This window comes from Chiloscyllium punctatum, chromosome 5 (genome assembly GCF_047496795.1).
Source record: "Chiloscyllium punctatum isolate Juve2018m chromosome 5, sChiPun1.3, whole genome shotgun sequence".
Taxonomy (NCBI): domain Eukaryota; kingdom Metazoa; phylum Chordata; class Chondrichthyes; order Orectolobiformes; family Hemiscylliidae; genus Chiloscyllium; species Chiloscyllium punctatum.
Window position 1 is genome coordinate 118,744,744 of NC_092743.1, and position 19,901 is coordinate 118,764,644.

Below are 19,901 nucleotides of genomic sequence, written 5' to 3' on the forward strand. Positions count from 1 at the left end.
ATGCTATCGCCGAACTGAAAAGCAAAAACCTTTTCATGTCACGAACCATAACAGTCTGGCCAAGAAGTGAAATGTGTGATGCCCTTATAGTTGAGTGTAGGTTGAAATGATGAAGATAACATGCACATGTGGAGGAAGAAAGGAGCAACTAAAGATTGACGGAGGCAAATGGGCAATGACAAGAAGGAAACAAGTAGCTACACAAAATTGCAAGGATGTAAATGTTAGTACAACTGGGGACACATTTTATCACCAGCTTTTAAAGGAATGTGTCCGTTTTAGATGATGAAGTTCTTTGCTGTGGACCTTCTGGCAGGATGGGTTTGATGTGGTGGTGCTGCTGACAGGGCTTCCACTCCTGGAGCCCAACAAAAGAGAAAGGTGAACTCACTTTGGGAACCAGCGGGTCCTCAGGCTGCTTCAGTTTAGTGGCATCCAGTTAATTGTTTACCGCTTGGGTGTGCCAAGAGCTGGCAGCTCAGCAGCTGTGGCACTGCCAGCAGGAGAGATGGCCACAGCTGAGGCTGCACGTGGAGCAGGAAGATGGATCTACAGACATGAGCCCTTATGACCAGGTCAGGATGTACTGGGACCAGTCAGGCAGTCCCCTCTGAATTGGAGGGATGGATTGTTAAGGCGGGAGACATCGTTGCTGTGGTGGATCATTGGCTCTCTGCTGTGGATGAAGGAATGCTAGAAGGGAAGAGCCCCTCCACCCCGGGGGAGAGTAGTGGTCTGCTACAATACACTTCACTGTCTCCACTTGTGTTGCTGGTTAAATAACATGTGTGCAAAAAGGTCATCAAGTGGCTTAATTGGTCTCTGAGTGGGACGACTGTTTGCCACCTTTCCCATCCATTGCATGTTTGAATGCTGACAGGAAGACAGCAGGTAGACTGTGCTTCTGTATTATTTGACGTCCATCCCAGTTTCCAGGCCACCCCATAAGAGCAGGTAAAATGCAGTCCATTAATCCACCACACTCTATTAACGTAGCTAATGACACCATGTCTTTGCAAAAGAAATAAAACAGATTGTAGCTATTAAATGGGCCCAGTCAACAAAAGCCTGAGAAACAAAAGAAAATATGTAGATTAGAGATCTTACGAAGTTTTGAAAAGTACAAACAGTCTCAAAAGCTATAGAATAGTGTATGTGTGAATTTAAAAAAAAGAGGAGAAAAGGTATGGTAAAGCAGAACCAGGGAAGAAAAGGCAAGAGGAGGACACTTCAGATCTTTCTGGAGTTCATTTTTGCAGTGTAGGATTATTTTAAAAATTAATTCATGGGATGAAGGTGTCACTGGCTAGACCTGCATTGATTGCCCATCCCTAATTTACCCAGAGGACCATATTGTTGCAGGTCTGGAGTCACATGTAGGCCAGACCAGGTAAGGATGGCAGTTTCCTTCTCCAAAGGGCATTAGTGAACCAGATGGATTTTTCCAACAATTGACAATGGATTTGTGGTCATCATTAGACTCTGAATTCCAGATTTACATTGAATTCAAATTCCACAATCTGCCAGGATTCTAACTCAGCTTCTCAGAATATTACCTAGGTCTCTGAATTAACAGTCCAGTGATAATATCACTAAGTCATTGCCTCCCCATCATTACGTAGTAAGGGTTAGGATTAGTCCTGATTATATTTATTGATGTAACACCAATCATTACTTTAGTATCATAGCAAGTGAGCTAAGAACCTTTCGAAAATCTGTTGCTCCAGAGAGAATAGGAAATGTTTCTGCCAATCTAATAGTTAAAAGATATGGTGTTACAGTCAGATAAGGGAGGGTGAAATAGCTCTTTTTTTTTTCTTTTGGGACAGGTTTGTTTTTTAATTCTGAAATGAATATACCTGCCAATTTGATGAGTTCCTTACTGTTTATACAATGTGGCCATAATAGAACCAATTAGACAGGTTTGTCTGAGTTTCCTGCTTACTGGAAGGACACACACACACATGCAGGCTCATACACATGCACACACACTGTCTCTGGCTGAATACATAAATAATATGACTTCTTTGGTGCAGATGCAGGTGATGTAAAGAAGCAGGGGCCACTTTGAATGTTCTTCTAGAAACAGCAATGATGGATTGAACTCTTCTAAGACGTTGCTGTGTGCAACAGAGTGTCCTTGGATGGTTACAGTCAGCAAATAAGGCTTGAAGGTTACTGGGTTGGTTGGAGAGAGAGGCAGGAAGTGCTTGTGTCACCTCAGTCAGCACCTCTTCTGCTTGTCCTCAATTTTGCAGAGAAGACTGGTTCTTGAAGCATAGAAAAGGTTGGCTTTTCATTTGTCCTTCCCTCTTCAACTTCCTAAGGGATACAGTTAGGTTTATTGTCTGTATATTCCAAGGGTAACTCCAATAGAGAGAGTGAGGACTGCAGATGCTGGAGATCAGAGTCGAGAGTGTGGTGCTGGAAAAGCACAGCCGGTCAGGCAGCATCCGAGGAGCAGGAGAATCAAGTTTTCGGGCATAAGCCCTTCATCAGAATGAGGCTTGTGGGTTGGGGCTGAGAGATAAATGGAAGGGAGCTGGGATTGGGGGGTGGGAGCTGGGAAAGCGATAGGTGGATGAAGGGGAGGGAGAAGGTGATAGCTCAGAGGGGCTAGTGATGGATGGGTCTGGAGGGCAATGTGGAGTTGGAGGCTTGGGATAATGTGGGTGGAGGGGAAATGAGGAAGCCGAACAAATCCATATCTATCCTATGTGGTTGCAGATTCCCAAGGTGGAATATGAGGTGTTCCTCCAGGCGTTGGGTGGTAACGGGTTGGCGGTGGAGGAGGCCCAGGACATGCATGTCCTTGACGGACTGGGAGGGGGAGTTGAAGTGTTCAGTCATGGGGCGGTGGGGTTGGTGGGTGCAGGTATCCCAGAGATGTTCTTTGAAATGATCTGCAAGGAGGCGTCCTGTCTCCCCGATGTTGAGGAGACAACACTGGGTGCAACGAATACAGTAGAGGACATTGGGAGAGGTGCAGGTGAACTTCTGACGGATGTGGAAGGACCCCTTGGGGCCTTGGATGGAGGTAAGAGGAGTGGTGTGGGTGCAGATTTTGCCCTTGGGGACTTGGACGGCAACTGTCTCCGCCCCACCTTGAACTCCAGCCCCACTCCAGGTCCTTGCTCCCATCCCTGCTGTTCATTCCTGATGAAGGGCTTATGTCCGAAACGTTGATTCTCCTGCTCCTTGGATGCAGCCTGACTGGCTGTGCTTTTCCAGCACCACACTCTTGACTCCAACTCCAAAAGATCATGCCTGAAAGCTGTCTTAACCAGGAGTCCAAGTGATTGGGCTTTAATGATTTGTCTCCAATAATTGAACATTATCACCTTGCTAATGGAACAGTAGATGTGTGTCCTTCATATTCCCCACAATGTCCTTACGTTTGGTGGGTTTAACAGACCTGCTGCTGTTACATTCCAAAAGATAACTGTATTTAATCAGAATTCAAATCTACAATTCTTTGTGACAGCATAATTTCAAGTTAGTCACACTCTATAAAACTCACATCCTCAATGATTGCCCATATTTATGCAATCACTTTACACACAATTATGTCACTACCCCTAAGCCAGGAAACCTGTGTTTATGTCTCACCTGCTCCAAAGGTGTGTAATAACATCTCTGAAGAGGTTGATTATCTGTGGGATGCAGAATAGGATCTTGTGGTGCAGTGGTAGAGTCCCTGTCTCTGGTCCATAGGATCCAGGTTAAAATCTCACCTCCCCCCAAGGTGTGTCAAGCATGTTATAGAGATCTATAGCACAGAGAAATGCCCTTTTACCTATTGGATCATAAACAAGCCGTAGAATGTACAGTAATGCAACTTGGGGCAGCCATATTTGATCATGTTAGTCTCTGTTTTTAAAAAGTCTGTTTTTAAAGGTTCAGTTCATGTTTCCAGTCAATGAGTAAATAATTACTTGACACCAAGTACATTTTCATGACAATGTCTGTGCACATTTTCCATAAATCTCTTAATGTTTCTCTGCACAAACTGACTTTTTAAAATAATAAACAAAAATTGAAATGCTTACTCATTTAAACTGTAGCATAAGTTATCCAGCACCTTCAAAAGATATGCTCACGATATATTTACAGAGTTAATTCATTATCAGTTTTTTTTTGTATAAAAGCAGCTACGGGTTACTTTGTTCAAAGGTATTAAAATTTCCGTGATGCTGCTTGTCATTTGAGAGTTCATTTGTGGGCTTGGAAAGTTCCACTCTGCAATGTTAATGTAAGCAAATATGGGCTAGCTACCAGCTTAAAATTAACCAAGGAACTTTAACTTCTGAACACTGACATTATTGCTAGGTTCCTATGTCAAATATTTACAGAACAGTATTCAAGGAAAGGGAGTACTCCAAACTAATGCTGGAAAATTGCAGCTGGCATTAGTATTTGCTGGTAAATCCTGATTGTAATGCATCAACAGTGGACCCTTATACATGCTTGCTGAAAAAGTGTGCATTCTCCTACTATTAAAATGTTATAATCCAGTTTTGAAATTATCAAAGAAAGTCAAAGCATGTCATGAGGCTGTTTGTACTGTGATGTGGCATTGACATCGTGATATACTAAAGCTGTTGCAAACTCAGTGATGTTGACTCCTGGAGGGTCATTTCGCACTATTTGGCTTCAGTGCACACAGACCAAAGCTGCTGCTTTTCACTTGCACATCCAGAACCATTTTGGATTGATGCAGAACAACAGAATGGTGTACTCTAAATTATTAAATTTTAAAGGACTTTTTTGGAGTAAATGGTTAAAAAGCTGGTTGGGAAGGTGATGCTGAGAATCACTAAAACTAAAAGTAAGAAAATGTGAGAGAAATTAAGAAAGCTTTTTTTGTACACAGTCTTATTTGAGCATAGTAATAACATTTAAGTGGTTGAAGAAGAGACTGTCACACACCCCATACTGCGGGTTTGCAGAACGTTTGGAAGTTGCAGAAGGTAGAGGGTTATGGGAAAAGACAGTTAGATAAAATTTGCATTGGTATAGAAAAGACCTATAGAAAAGTTTTTAGTTTGAAAACTTTTATGGTTTTGCTCCTTCAACACTCCAGAAAAAGTTTTGAATATCTGTGACCAGAAGAGATGAAAATATCCATATTTTTAATTGACAAATCGAGTTGAGCTTTTCTCAGGGGGCTCACTGGGCCAATACTTATGAATATGTTCACCTCTCAGGCAACCCGGTCACATGATTATTTACTGGAACCAAACTATTGCTTCTCCAGAAATTATACCTAATTCTCAAAGGGACCAACACTCACACAAACCATATATGCTTTTTCCCTAAATGCATATGGGACAAGACAATTGTATATACAGTCATAGAGTCATAGAGATGTACAGCACGGAAACAGACCTTCAGTCCAACCCATCCATGCCGACCAGATGTCCCAACCCAATCTAGTCCCACCTGCCAGCACCCGGCCCATATCCCTCCAAATCTTTCCTATTCATATACCCATCCAAATGCCTTTTAAATGTTGAAATTGTACCAGACTCCACCACTTCCTCTGGCAGCTCATTCCATACACGTACCACCCTTTGTGTGAAAATGTTGCCCCTTAGGTCTCTCTTGTATCTTTCCTCTCTCACCCTTAACCTATGCCCTCTAGTTCTGGACTCCCCAACCCCAGGGAAAAGACTTTATCTATTTATCCTATCCATGCCCCTCATAATTTTGTAAACAAGGTTACCCCTCAGCCTCTGACGCTCCAGGGAAAACAGCCCCAGACTGTTCAGCTCTCCTTATAGCTCAAATCCTGCAACCCTGGCAACATCCTTGTAAATCTTTTCTGAACCCTTTCAAGTTTCACAACATCTTTCTCATAGGAAGGAGACCAGAATTGCACACAATATTCCAACAGTGGCTTAACCAATGTCCTGTACAGCCGCGACATGATCTTCCAACTCCTGTACTCAATTCTCTGACCAATAAAGGAAAGCGTACCAAACACTTTCCTCACTATCCTATCTACCTGCAACTCCACTTTCAAGGAGCTATGAACCTGCACTCCAAAGTCTCTTTGTTCAGCAACACTCCCTAGGACCTTACCATTAAGTGTATAAGTCCCGCCAAGATTTGCTTTCCCAAAATGCAGCACCTCACATTTTTCTGAATTAAACTCCATCTGCCACTTCTCAGCCCATTGGCCCATCTGAACAAGATCCTGTTGTAATCTAAGGTAACCTTGTTTGCTGTCCACCACACCTCCAATTTTGGTGTCATCTGCAAACTTACTAACCATACCTCTTACGCTCGCATCCAAATCATTTATATAAATGACAAAAAATAGAGGACCCAGCACCAATCCTTGTGGCACTCCACTGGTCACAGGCCTCCAGTCTGAAAAACAACTCTCCACCACAACCCTCTGTCTTCTACCTTTGAGCCAGTTCTGTATCCCTGAGTTTGCAGGTGACAGTAACGTTGGAGACATTATAATTCTTATGGACAGGAATTGGCAGTTACCAAGGGACATTTTTTTTCTACTGATTTTAGTCTGTTTATATGGAATGATGTTCAATATCTCAAAATGTGAGAACATCTATTCTAGATTAAAGGAAGTCATTGGTATGATTTCCTGGAGCAGCGGAAAAGCAATATTCATATACGCAAATTGTGGAGAGCTGGTGCACAGGCACAAAAGGCCATCCAAAAATAATGAGGTATTAATGTTTTTACATCAGAACTAGTGAAATTGCAAAGTATGGAAATGATGCTTCAGTTGCATTTGCCCTTTGATTACTTGAGTTGTTGGAAAACCTTATGTAGTGTTGTGCAGTTACCATTAGCAAGTATATGTTGGCCTAGGAGGGGCGCTGCACTGATTCATCAATATATTTTAAGGTTAAATTATGAGGGTAACTATATCAGCAGAACCAACAGCTTGTCATAGAAATAAATACAAGGGTAGTTTTTACAACCAGTGAGGCAGCACCTCCAAATCTCAGTTTGAAAATGCACTATTTTTGTGAATAGCTGAGTTACTTGCTTGATGTCCCTAATAGACAACTGAAAAATACTAAAAGCTTGTTCTCTCTTTCAGGCAAGTTGACGGGTCAATCCCTGTCCCAACTCATTACTACAGTATTATTACTAGCTGCCTGGATAGTACTCAGCCTGTGGACAAGTGTGATGGGCAACTTACTGCATCATCTTTCATTCTCCCACACAGACCTGACAATGATGAAAGTTGTAACGTAAGTGGGGAAAAGCAGAAGCATTACACAATTCTGTGTAAGAACTATTGCATTATGATGAGGAAGGAATTCACCCTGAAGAAAATCCCAAGAGCCAAACTCGTTAGTTATGGGGTCTGTCTGGCCCTGAATTACACAGTATACACAATTGAACAGTTTTGTTTTTTCTACTAACAAACTGGACAGAATGGCTATAAATGCTTATTTTGGTGTATGGGAATAAGAAACTCTGTTACCTATACGCATGTACTGTAAGGGATCTGCAGTTTATGAGTGAGGTGACTCAATATTTCTCATTTTTACTGAGTTTTTGTACCATATATAAAAGTGCTGTTCTCACAGAATAGTGAAGGAATCAAAGTGAAAATTGAGATAAGAAATAATAAAGTGATTTTACCCTGAGAAATTTCATTTTGGAGGTAGAGGCAAAGTAGATTCAACACCTTAAAGACTTCACTGTGTACAAATATGAACAAATATAAAAACAAATAAATAAAAAATACAGTGTCACATCTAAGATGCAGTCTCTTCTGAATTATGAATTAGCTAAAATGGTAGTGGAATGCTTCCATATAATAAAGGTTCTCAACTCTAATCAGCATCTACTGAGCCCGATTGAAGAACACAGGGTCAGGAACCTAGGCTCAGTTTGAATTAAATAACACTCACTCTCAATGTTCATTAACAATGGCTATTTGAGAGATGTACTGGCTGCAGGGGCTAATCCAAAGAATGATACCAGCCATTAATTGTTCTGTCATAATTGCTTGGAGAGTGGTATGCTCTGGAAGGAAAAAGGGAAGAACACTGTAAGATGAAAATCATGGACAAAGCACTGATAGAGAGGAATTCTTTCTCAAGCAATTTCACACAATGCAACACTAAAATAATGATGCAAAAACTCAGAGTGATAGCTATTTAGTCATCTCACTTATAAACCACAGATCCATTACAATACATAAGTATAAGTAACAATTAATGTATATTTCTTATTCCTGTATACCAATGTAAGCATTTATAGTTATCCTGTCAAGTTTGTTAGTAGAGAAAACTGTTCAAGGGTGTATGTTGTGTAATTCAAGACCCGACAGAACCCATCACTAATGAATTTGACTCTGGTTCTTGGGCATTTTCTTCAGGGTGAATTCCTTCCTCTTCCATTCTATCACCATTTCCACCAACACCAAAATCCCTTGCAACAACACAGTGAATTGATAATTTAGTAAATATTTTTAAGTCTGAAATAACTTCTCTTCTGATCTTCATATAAAACAACATGGGAATTTAAGATACATATTGACAGGTCAAATACTGTGTGGTTAATGATGAATAGAAATGGGTTCTCCAGCAACTTGAATAAAACTTGAATTTGGTTTCAAGCTAAAGATGTACTGTTGGCCAGATTATCAATTCACTTTTGCTGTTGTGAGGGGATTTGGTGTTGGTGAAAAGCTGGCATGAGAATGGAAGAGGAAAGAATTCACCCTGAAAATATGTCCAATGCACGATAAGAACAGGGACTACCTCCTGCCTGATCCTCAGAGGCATGTATTGGAATGGGTCCTCATTATCGAAATGGTTTCATCATTATTAGAAATGCAATGTGTTTACATGTATGGAAGTGGTCCAAATCAAACCCCGTGTCCATTCAGAGCAAAAGCTAGTTGGTGCACTCCCTTTATGGCGTGAAAACAGAGTGTTGCATGAGAGGACCCAGACTGACAAAACATCCTCAATGCCAAAATGACCAGTTTTCAGGAATTCATCATCAAATAAGAGTACCTATTATGCCACATCATCGACATGGATGGAGTGTTCAAGATTTTCAATATGTCCAGCAACCAAATTGTGGAGCAGAGAGGTTTGAAAGCACTTCTAGTGAAAATGCAGGACATGTGAAAACAGGATAATAGTTTGTGTAGCTAACTTAAAACCTACATTAAATTTCAAACATGACAAATCCAGTCCCCTGAAGAGTTTTTGTGCATGTCCATGCTGATGATGAGACGGATGAGAATGGAGTGAGGTTATGCATTAATAATCTGTGGAATAGGCAACTCAGTGACTTATATAAAGAATAGATTGGTCTGGGGGACATTCATATCTCATCAGATCTCGAGGTGTCTGGAAGGAAAAAACTGCCAAATTGCCATTTATACCTGGGATATAACATCTCTAACTTAACCATTGGATGTGTGCCTCAGTAAGTCAATCAATAACCATGTTGAAGATAAATGGAATAGATCAATGGTTATTGGAGGAAAAAGCATTCAGAAAGAGTTGAAGTTTTGTGTGGTTCTGTCATCAAATCGCTAGTGCACAAGCTTCATCACATAGTTCAAAAGTGCAGAATCTCCAATTCAAAAAACGAAAAGGATTTGTTGTGGAGAGATGATTGAAAGTACCACACTTGATCCAGAGTGGGATCCTTAAGATGATGCCATGGCCAATGTGACGTGGAATTAATTCAGTGACCTCTTTACATCAGATACTGAAGATAAATTTGATGGGTGTGGAAATGCTTTCATTGTGGTTAAAGGCATCTTTGTACAATTAACTTATTCATACACCATGCTACATTAATTTACTATAAAGTCCCAATTTTTTAAAAACACATTTTAATTTCTTAAGTGCGTACAAGACAATTTTCTGATTCAGTATGTGGATGTACCTACTAGAGAAGGTGCAAAACTTGACCTGCTCTTGGGAAATAAGGCAGGGCAGGTGACTGAGGTGTCAGTGGGGGAGCACTTTGGGGCCAGCGACCGTAATTCTATTTGTTTTAAAATAGTATTGGAAAAGGATAGACCAAATCTAAAAAGTTGAAGTTCTAAATTTTGACGGTATTAGGCAAGAACTTTTGAAAGCTGATTGGAGGCAGATGTTCGCAGGTAAAGGGACACCTGGAAAATGGGAAACCTTCAGAAATGAGATAACGAGAATCCAGAGAAAGTATATTCCTGTCAGGGTGAAAGGGAAGGCTGGTAGGTATAGGGAATGCTGGATGACTAAAGAAATTGAGGGTTTAGTTGAGAAAAAGAAGGAAGCATAGATATAGACAGGTATAGACAGGATAGATTGAGTGAATCCTTAGAAGAGTATAAAGGAAAGAGGGAAATCAGCAGGGCAAAAACGGGACATGGAGATAACTTTGGCAAATAAAATTAAGGAGAATCCAAAGGGTTTTTACAAATATTAAGGACAAAAGGGTAACTAGGGAGAGAATACAGCCCCTAAAAGATCAGCAAGGTGGCCTTTGTGTGGAGCCGCAGAAAATGGGGGGGATACTAAATGAATGTTTTGCATCAGTATTTACTGTGAAAAAGGATATGGAAGATATAGACTGTAGGGAAATAGATGGTGACATCTTGCAAAATGTCCAGGTTACAGAGGAGGAAGTGCTGGATGTCTTGAAACGGTTAAAGATGGATAAATCCCCAGGACTTGATCAGGTGTACCTGAGAACTCTGTGGGAAGCCAGTGAAGTGATTGCTGGGCCTCTTGCTGAGATATTTGTATCATCGATAGTCACAGGTGACTGGAGGTTGGCAAATGTGGTGTCACTATTTAAGAAGGGCGGTAAAGACAAGCCAGGGAACTATAGAAGGGTGAGCCTGACCTCTGTGGTGGGCAAGTTTTTGGAAGGAATCCTGAGGGACAGATGTACACGTATTTGGAAAGGCAAGCACTGATTAGGGATAGTCAACATAGGTTTGTGTGTGGGAAATCATGTCTCACAAACTTGATTGAGTTTTTTGATGAAGTAACAAAGATGATTGATGAGGGCAGAGCAGTCGATGTGATCTATATGGACTTCAGTAAGGCGTTCGACAAGGTTCCCCATAGGAGACTGATTAGCAAGGTTAGATCTCATGGAATACAGGGAGAACTAGCAATTTGGATACAGAACTGGCTCAAAGAAAGAAGACACAGGGTGATGGTGGAGGGTTGTTTTTCAGACTGGAGACCTGTGACCAGTGGAGTGCCACAAGGATCAGTGCTGGGTCCTCTACTTTTTGTCATTTACATAAATGACTTGGAAGCGAGCATAAGAGGTACAGTTAATAAGTTTGCAGATGACACCAAAATTGGAGGTGTAGTGGACAGCGAAGAGGGTTACCTTAGATTACAACAGGATCTTGACCAGATGGGCCAATGGGCTGAGAAGTGGCAGATTGAGTTTAATTCCGATAAATGCGGGGTGCTGCATTTTGGGAAAGCAAATCTTGGCGGGACTTATACACTTAATGGTAAGGTCCTAGGGAGTGTTGCTGAACAGAGAAACCTTGGAGTGCAGGTTCATAGCTCCTTGAAAGTGGAGTCGCAGGTAGATAGGATAGTGAAGAAGGCGTTTGGTATGCTTTCCTTTATTGGTCAGACTATTGAGTACAGGAGTTGGGAGGTCATGTCGCGGCTGTACAGGACATTGGTTAGGCCACTGTTGGAATATTGCGTGCAATTCTGGTTTCCTTCCTATCGGAAAGATGTTGTTAAACTTGAAAGGGTTCAGAAAAGATTTACAAGGATGTTGCCAGGGTTGGAGGATTTGAGCTATAGGGAGATGCTGAACAGGCTTGGGCTGTTTTCCCTGGAGCGTCGGAGGCTGAGGGGTGACCTTATAGAAGTTTACAAAATTATGAGGGACGTGGATAGGATAAATAGGCAAAGTCTTTTCCCTGAGGTTGGGGAGTCCAGAACTAGAGGGCACAGGTTTTGGGTGAGAGGGGAAAGATATAAAAGAGACCTAAGGGGCAACATTTTCACGCAGAGGGTGGTATGTGTATGGAATGAGCTGCTAGAGGAAGTGGTGGAGGCTGGTACAATTGCAACATTTGAGAGTCATTTGGATGCGTATATGAATAGGAAGGGTTTGGAGGGATATGGGCCGGGTGCTGGCAGGTGGGACTGGATTGAGTTGGGATATCTGGTCGGCATGGACAAGTTGGACCAAAGGGTCTATTTCCATGCTGTACATCTCTATGACTCTAAATTAGGGTGGCATGATGGCTCAGTTGTTAGCACTGTTGCCTCACAGTACCAGGGATCCAGGTCCAATTCCAGCTTGGGGCGACTGTGTGGAGTTGGCATATTCATCCTGTGTCTGCGTGGGATTCCTCTGGTTTCCTCCCACAATCCAAAAATGTGCAGGTTAGGGTTAATTGCCCATGCTAACTTGCCCATAGTGTTCAGGGTTGTGTAGGATAGGTACGTTAGTCAGGGGAAATGTAGAGTAATAGGGTAAGAGAATGGGTCTGGTGGGTTACTGTTCGGAGGGTCGGTGTGGACTTGTTGGGCCAAAGGCCTGTTTCCACACTGTAGGGAATCTAAACTAGTGAGCATCCACACCTCTTTTGCTGGCAGGTTTAATTATATACTGACACCCATGGTATTGCAATGCCTTTTACAATATTGTGATTGCTGTATTAGTTAGCTGCCATCACACTCAGTTTATAGTTATCCTCTTGAATCCAGATTGACAGGATGATCGACTTTCTCTCTCTGCTTGGAAGGGGCTTACAAGAAATATGTGCACATTAAAAGGGGAGGAGAGGCTGTTAGGCTGAACAGTGCTCATTCCATTGCATATGTGGTGTACTGTGCTTTCCAACATGTGAGTTCGCTGATATGCCAGTGTACAATTAGCATATAGTTATATTTTATGTATAGAACTATACCTTCACAACCAAAAATACATTTAGAACATATTTTGTCTATTTCAGAGTAACGATGATGAATCAAAATGGGTTGAAGACTTAATGAAGTTACATACAGCACGTGTGCGTGACATTGAACACCTGACTGGTTTGGATTTCTACCGCAAAACTAGCAGAGCATATCCTGAAATCCTTTCTTTAAAGACATTCCTACAGACTTTTGAAAGTGAAATCTAAACCCCTTGTGTATTTGTTGTTCTCACAGTACATCTTTTCCCTACAGGTGTATATTTTTTTAATACTTTTTTGTATTTATTAATTCAAACCATAGAATATTTTAAAGGCTGTTACTTTCAAGCTTTGTATCTAACGTCAAACTTAATAACAAGCTTATGTCTTTCTCTCCCACCTTTGTCATTATTTAGCTGTTTGAGTGATGTTTGTGTTTAATCTGTTTGTACTACTGTGGCTTTTGTTTTTGCCTTAGATTAGGACTTGGGCCTATAGGATTAAAACTTGCATTGATAAAAATCTAGGATTATTCACTGCATTGTTCATCCTGTAATTTCTGTCCTCCATATTAAAAATAGGACATATAAAGCAATTATATTTCAATTTTGCTGAGATGAGGCCAACTTATATTTATGCTTCATGTGCAAATCATGTCAAATATGTTATAAACCTTAAATCAAACTGCAACAATTGTGCTTTGATTCCAGAAAAACAAATAATTTGCCGATCAAAGTTAAATGTTATATTAAATGCGAAATAAGCAAGCTCCAACTTCCTCTTTCATGCACATTACAGACACATTGTTAGCTGAAAAGAAATGTGGGACCTGACAGATCTAAAGGGAATGGGAGAAAAGAACATAGTATCGTGGCTGCTTTTACCTTTTGAGGGGGCATCTTTTTTCCTTTGATGTTTGTTCAGAGTTTTATTGGAATTTTTATGTGTATAGATCTGTTCTGGAAAAAACTGCAATCCATACAACCTTTTCTTTAAAATATAGGTTTCAAAATGCACGTTTTGCCATGACAGTAAGTCTTGAGAAAACAAGTTTGCAGTTTTGGAATTATCCTATATTAAATATGCTACAACTTGAGCAACACATAACTGCAGTGACTTTTTGAACAAGGAGTTCAGTTTTGAATATGCGAGTTCAGAGTAAAGATCATGAGAGTGCTTCGCAACTTTCCTGAAATACACGTGGAATGCATTCGGGTAAGGGTTCTCATGATGGTCTGCCATAACCTCACTAGTAGAGCTTTTGAAACAGTAGTTATACTCAGTTTTCCAAGGGTAGAAGTGGGAGAAATTGTGTGGGAATACACCTTGTGTTTTTTTTTCTTGAAGAAATATAAATTTGAAATGAAAACTTCGAAAATGAATAAAGTAGCGTTAACTTAACAAGCATAAAGCTAAGATGGTGCAAAATAGCATGAGCTGGCAGACCATGTTGAAGCAACCTGGCTAGAACATTACAAGTAAATGTTCTCTTTCAGCTTTGAGCATGTTTCTGGGATACGCCTGGGAAAGCATGTGGTGTGAGCTGTCTCATTTATTCGAAAGAAACAAATTTATGTTTCCTCTCCAGCTTAGCTCTCGAGTTTAGATAGTGCTTGGATTTCTCTGTCCTCGCAGATGTGGGATCTGTTTCAGTTGAAATACGCACAAGTTCCAGAACAGAAGGACTACGTTAAAAACTTGCCAGATAATGTATACAGTATCTTCTGATAATGAATTGACTAAATAGTGTTTTGTTCATTTTGTACTGCTATCTCCATGTTTTCCACTTATACTGAACTGGAGGGGGTGTTGATACAGAATGTCCACAGTTGAATTGCCCTGGCACAATAGGTCATTTCTCTGTACTGGGTTTGTAAAGCAAAATGGAAACAAATAAACATAATCATGTAAAAGAAACTTGATCATTGTACCATAGTGCTTACTTTGTATATGTTCATTGTTTTTGTAATAATATTCAAAACATAATGTACAGCCAGGATTATCAAAAGCACTTCTAATAGATAAAACTTTGACATCAATGTTTTTACTCATATCCTGTCACGTTGACTCGGTAATGTAGGTGAAAGCTGGTGTATATTTACTCGTGAGTTCAGTCAAGAAGCAGGAGGATTGGATTACCTACAGTATGGAAACAGGCCCTTCGGCCCAACAAGTTCACACCGACCCTCCGAAGAGTAGCCCACCCACATCCATTCCCTTACCCTACATTTACTAATGCACCTAACACTATGGGCAATTTAGCATGGCCAGTTCACCTGACCTGCACATCTTTGGATTGTGGGAGGAAACCCACGCAGACACAGGGAGAATGTGCCAACTCCACGCAGACAGTCACCCGAGACAGGAATTGATTCTGGGTCCCTGGCTCTGTGAGGCTGTGGTGCTAACCACTGAGTCAGCTTATTATCCTCACTATCCTCCTGCTACAGTGTGAATTCCACAGTGAAGCATCCAACAGTTTGAAGTGGGTTTTAGATGTGAAAGAATAAAGCTTGTAGAATAAATTTGAAATGTCCCCTTGTCTTCAGCTGCTCCCACTGTGTTCTGTCAATTAAATTATTGTCACTGCCCGAATCTACTGTTTGCATTACCACCAACAATCACTGGGGATTTCCCACGACAGCTCCTGTGGACAGGAAATCGTGTTTCCATGTTTGCTATTCACGTCCTGACTCTCTGCTGCACTTTCAAATTGTCTCACAGTCATGCCTCTACAAACTTTCCTTCCTTTACAGGGGTTGGCAGATTTCCTGCCTGTTCAGTTTTATTTCTGCAATTTGTGACAGAATGGACCTTACTCCCGCTTTGTTTTTGCATTTCTTTCCCCCGACAGGCAGAGTGCCACATTTGAAACCCTCCTTCCTACTGAGTGTTGCTGTTTACATTTACATGCAACTGGATTCCATTGGGCGATTTGGTAAACCTCAGCTTTTGTTGTGCTGTTGGAGGAGATGGGACCAGGTTTTCACGCTGGGAATTTGTCCAACCACAGATTCCAATGTAGCTGCTACCCTCAAAGTGTCACCTTGTCTGACTGCTGCTCATGTCACAATGTATTTGATTTGCAATGTTGATTCACCCAGTCCACTCTCTGCCAGTTCAAATCCATCATAACTTAGTTGCAATCATCCAGTGACTGCCATAAATGAGTCCTTCTTCCTGTCTCCGATGGAAAATAAGCCTTGGGAATGTGGAATGCGCGTACCTCAAAATGTGGAATTCGCGTACCTCATAACCCATATTTTATGTTAACGTCTTGAAAGACTCCCTCACTGGTGCACCCACTTTGAACTGGTATTGACTGGGCTTCCTGTACCACCCTGGCCCCATCCAAAAACAGACTGTGACTATCAGCAAACACTTCAAACTCCACCAGCCAAGCTTTCCATTTCATTCTGATGGTATTGGCATCACCAGACAGTTCAATTCCCCAAGCTGCAGACAGATCAGTTCCAACAAATTCCATGACTCAATAGGGAAGCATTGGTGAAGTGGTAATGTCACTGGACCAATCATCCAGAACTCAGGTTTAATGTTCTGAGGAAATGAGCTTGAAACCCATTATGAATTCAGTTTAAATAAAGTCTCCAATTAAAAGCTAGCCTAGCTGTGACCAAGCAATCACTGGAGATTGTTATTGAAAACCCAACTCATACTCTTAACTGCCGTTTGGTCTATTAGGGATGGGCAGTAACTGCTGACCTAGACGCCAGTGCCCACGAACAACGTGGCAAGTTACAAATTTAACAATCTGACACATCATTTTATCATTTAGACTTTGTGATTCCTGAACATGTGCTTATTTGACCTGCTGCTCCCAGGTTTCATGACTCCATAAATGATACCGACTGTATTTGACACGACCTTATCTAATTAATGTAGAGAATCTTGAGTCCATACACACAATTGGCTATCATCATGACTATTGCTTGTGCTGTTGTGTCACATGCTGATCAAAAAAAACTGCTCACCCATGTTCAATCAGGATTATGTAGACGCATGTAGCTAAAGACTTCATCCAAATGAATCAAAGAGCTGATTTCCGCGGTGCAATGGAAGTTACTGCCCTAGGCATCGTCAGAATTTGACTGAGTGTGGTATCAAGAAGCCCTAGGAAAATTGAAGTCAATAGAATCAGATGAAAATTCACCTCTGAGACAGTAATGCCGAGCACAAAAAGGCATGGTTGCTGTAAGTGAATGACTGTGGTCCCAGGATTTCTCTGCAGGATTTCCTTAGGGTAACATCCTGGCCCAGTCGTCTTCAGGTCCTTCATCAAAGACCTTCCCTCCATCATAAGGCCAGAACTGGAGATATTCACTGGTGATCACAGTGTTCAGTAGCATTTCCAACAATTGAGTCTAATCATCTCTTGTTGATATTCAACATCATTACAATCATCAAATCCCAAGTCATCAACATTCTGGTGGCAACATTAACCAGAAAGATAATTGGGCATAAGTGCTAGGATTACAAGGACATGTCAGAGGCAGTATATTATGCAGAGCTATTCAATTCCTGACTCCCCAAATCATATTATCCACAAAGAATAGGCAGAGCATGATGAAATTTCTCCATTCCGTAAATAAATGCAACTCCAAAAACGGTCAAAGCTTGAAACCATCCAGAACAGTTTGCTAGATTAATATCCCACCCACCACTGGCATATGGTGGTATCATTTACAGAATGTGCCACAGAAACACATCAGGACTTCTTTAATAGAATCTTACAAATTCTACTAAACCACACCATTTAGAAGAACAAGACCAGCAGTGATCCATGGTTACTCATCTGCAAGACACTGTACTTCCTTCATGGTTGTTGGACCAAAATCCTGAAACTAATTCCTTTTACCACTGACATTATGTGGACTGCAGCAGTTCAAGGAGGCAGTTTGAGCCACCTTATCAAGGTGAATAAATGTTGACCTTGCCTTTGATACCAGCCTCCTCAGAATGAATGAAAGAGAAATTCTGATTTAAAAACTGAATCCACAAGTTGTGTAGATTTCACAGAAGAAACTTGATTTTAATTCCAAGGGCAAGGATATATATTATTAGTATGTTTTTCCTAATGCACACACACATTACCACTGATCTACAATAACACATTGTTTTGCTATAATAAAAAAAACAGAAAATGCTAGAAAAACTCAGATGTCTGGTAGCATCTGTAGAGAGAAACAGAGTTAAAGTTTCAGGTCAATGAACTTCAATCTATTTTTAAAAATCATTAGCCTTAAACATTTACCCTGCTTCTCTGTCCAAAAGTACCTGCTGAGTATTTTCAGCATGTTCTGTTTTTATTCAGCTTTCAAGTATCCACAGTATTTTGCTTCTATAATTTTTGCGAGTTCAGTCTCAAGATCGGTTCATTACCTGGACTCTTTATCAGTGAACTTCAGTTGAACACTGCAGTTAGAAGCAGTTTGGAACTTTCAAGCTATCTTTGAGATCTGCCCTCTTACTCGCCACGTCATTGTGAATATTTATCTCGCAAACAAAAACACACCTGTTCTGCAACAAATGTTCTGCTGATTGAGCAGGCAGATCAAAGATGAAGTGGCAGGACTTATGTAACAAGCGTTTCTATAGCAATCACTTCTTTCACATTGCGTCAGGGGAATCTGATTTTTTTTCTCAGCTTGATCCAATGGTTTTCCAACTTTCTTCAGAGCAAAGTGCCATTTGTCAGCCTGGTCTCTTATCTTTCTGAATTTCAGGATCAGATACATAAAGGCCAGTGTTGTGAAAAGGAGAGGCAAGATGGTTTTCAGGAGGTATTGATCTAATGGTAGTGTCAGTGGTCTGGGAATCAGAGTCCCTGACTAACATACATTGGCACACCACAGCAGATCATGAAATTTGAATTCAATAAGAAAAATATGAAATTAAAAGCTGGTCTAATGATTCTTCCCCCCCATGGAGAGAGGGGGAAGAATCCTGCAAGAAAGGGCTGGTTGAGGCAGGGAGGCAGCAAGTGGCGGGAGGGGGAAGAGGATGGAATCCAGGCTCAAAGTGAGAAAACCATCATTGATGTTGATCTGGTGACTGACAAAATTGTTGGTTTTCTATTTTGATCACTTCTGTGTCTCACTCCCCATCCACAGCTCCCTCTCCATTATAGCCTTACCATCTTTGTGTCCAACCGTGGAGAATCTATCCCAGAATTGCCAACGATGGGGAAGAAACAAGGGCCACATTGCTGGAGGACAGGTGGGTGCTGCTGGTGAGAATTGGGAGTTGAGGGGAGCTGCAGCTGGGGGTATCTAGCAAGTTACAAGGGTGGGATCTGTTCAGATTACCCACAAAAATCCCCATTTTAGAAGCCTCCTCAGACCCTCCCTGGGAGGGATACCATTCCTAGAATGCATATGACCATATTCAACGTCCACTATCCTACCTTCATTTGTGATGCTTTTCTTTTGCACTAGTCCACTGTACTATCAACATTTCAGCCAATAGGAAGAACCAGAGGTGACAACTGGGTGATGTTGAGTTCTGGTATTGCTAGATTTCTGTCATGAATATTCTCTTCTCTATGCTGAGTCTACTCTATCTAATGATAGTGCGAGGGGATGACCCACTGGTCAATCCAAAGAAAAGAGACACTAGTCTTACATAACAAGGTAGTTTATTGCCTAATTGCAATAGGTTTGGCTTCCATGAATTTTCAAGGCAGAGTTACTTACAGCTATCAGGATCTATGCAGCTGACAACCTGCTTCCCTTGGGAAATCATACAGATCTCAGCAGCCTTTACTCAAAAACTGTGTGACATCAATAGACTGGGTGGAGCTTAATGCAACGTGAACATTAAATCCTTCAGAACCATTATGTTTTGCAGCAGATTGCAAAAGGCTTTTTTGGCTGCTCGCTTGCTCCATGGTGCTCCATGCGCACCATATTGACTGCATTCAACGTCTGCCAAATGACATGATATTGAATAGTTCTTCAGAATGCTTTAGCAACACTTCTGCTGCACA

At 41.2% G+C, this 19,901-nt stretch overlaps 1 protein-coding gene across 1 annotated transcript in view; it reads left to right on the forward strand.

Annotated features, from left to right (window-relative positions):
* The window catches only part of enpp2 (ectonucleotide pyrophosphatase/phosphodiesterase 2), a 99,788-nt gene extending 84,976 nt beyond the window's left edge, over positions 1-14,812 (forward strand). The window contains exons 25-26 of the mRNA XM_072571208.1: positions 7,079-7,232; positions 12,953-14,812. Coding sequence (XP_072427309.1) covers positions 7,079-7,232; positions 12,953-13,123 — 325 coding nt within the window. The 3' untranslated portion in view covers positions 13,124-14,812. The remainder of the gene's footprint in view (positions 1-7,078; positions 7,233-12,952) is intronic.
* Positions 14,813-19,901: the final 5,089 nt, after the last annotated feature.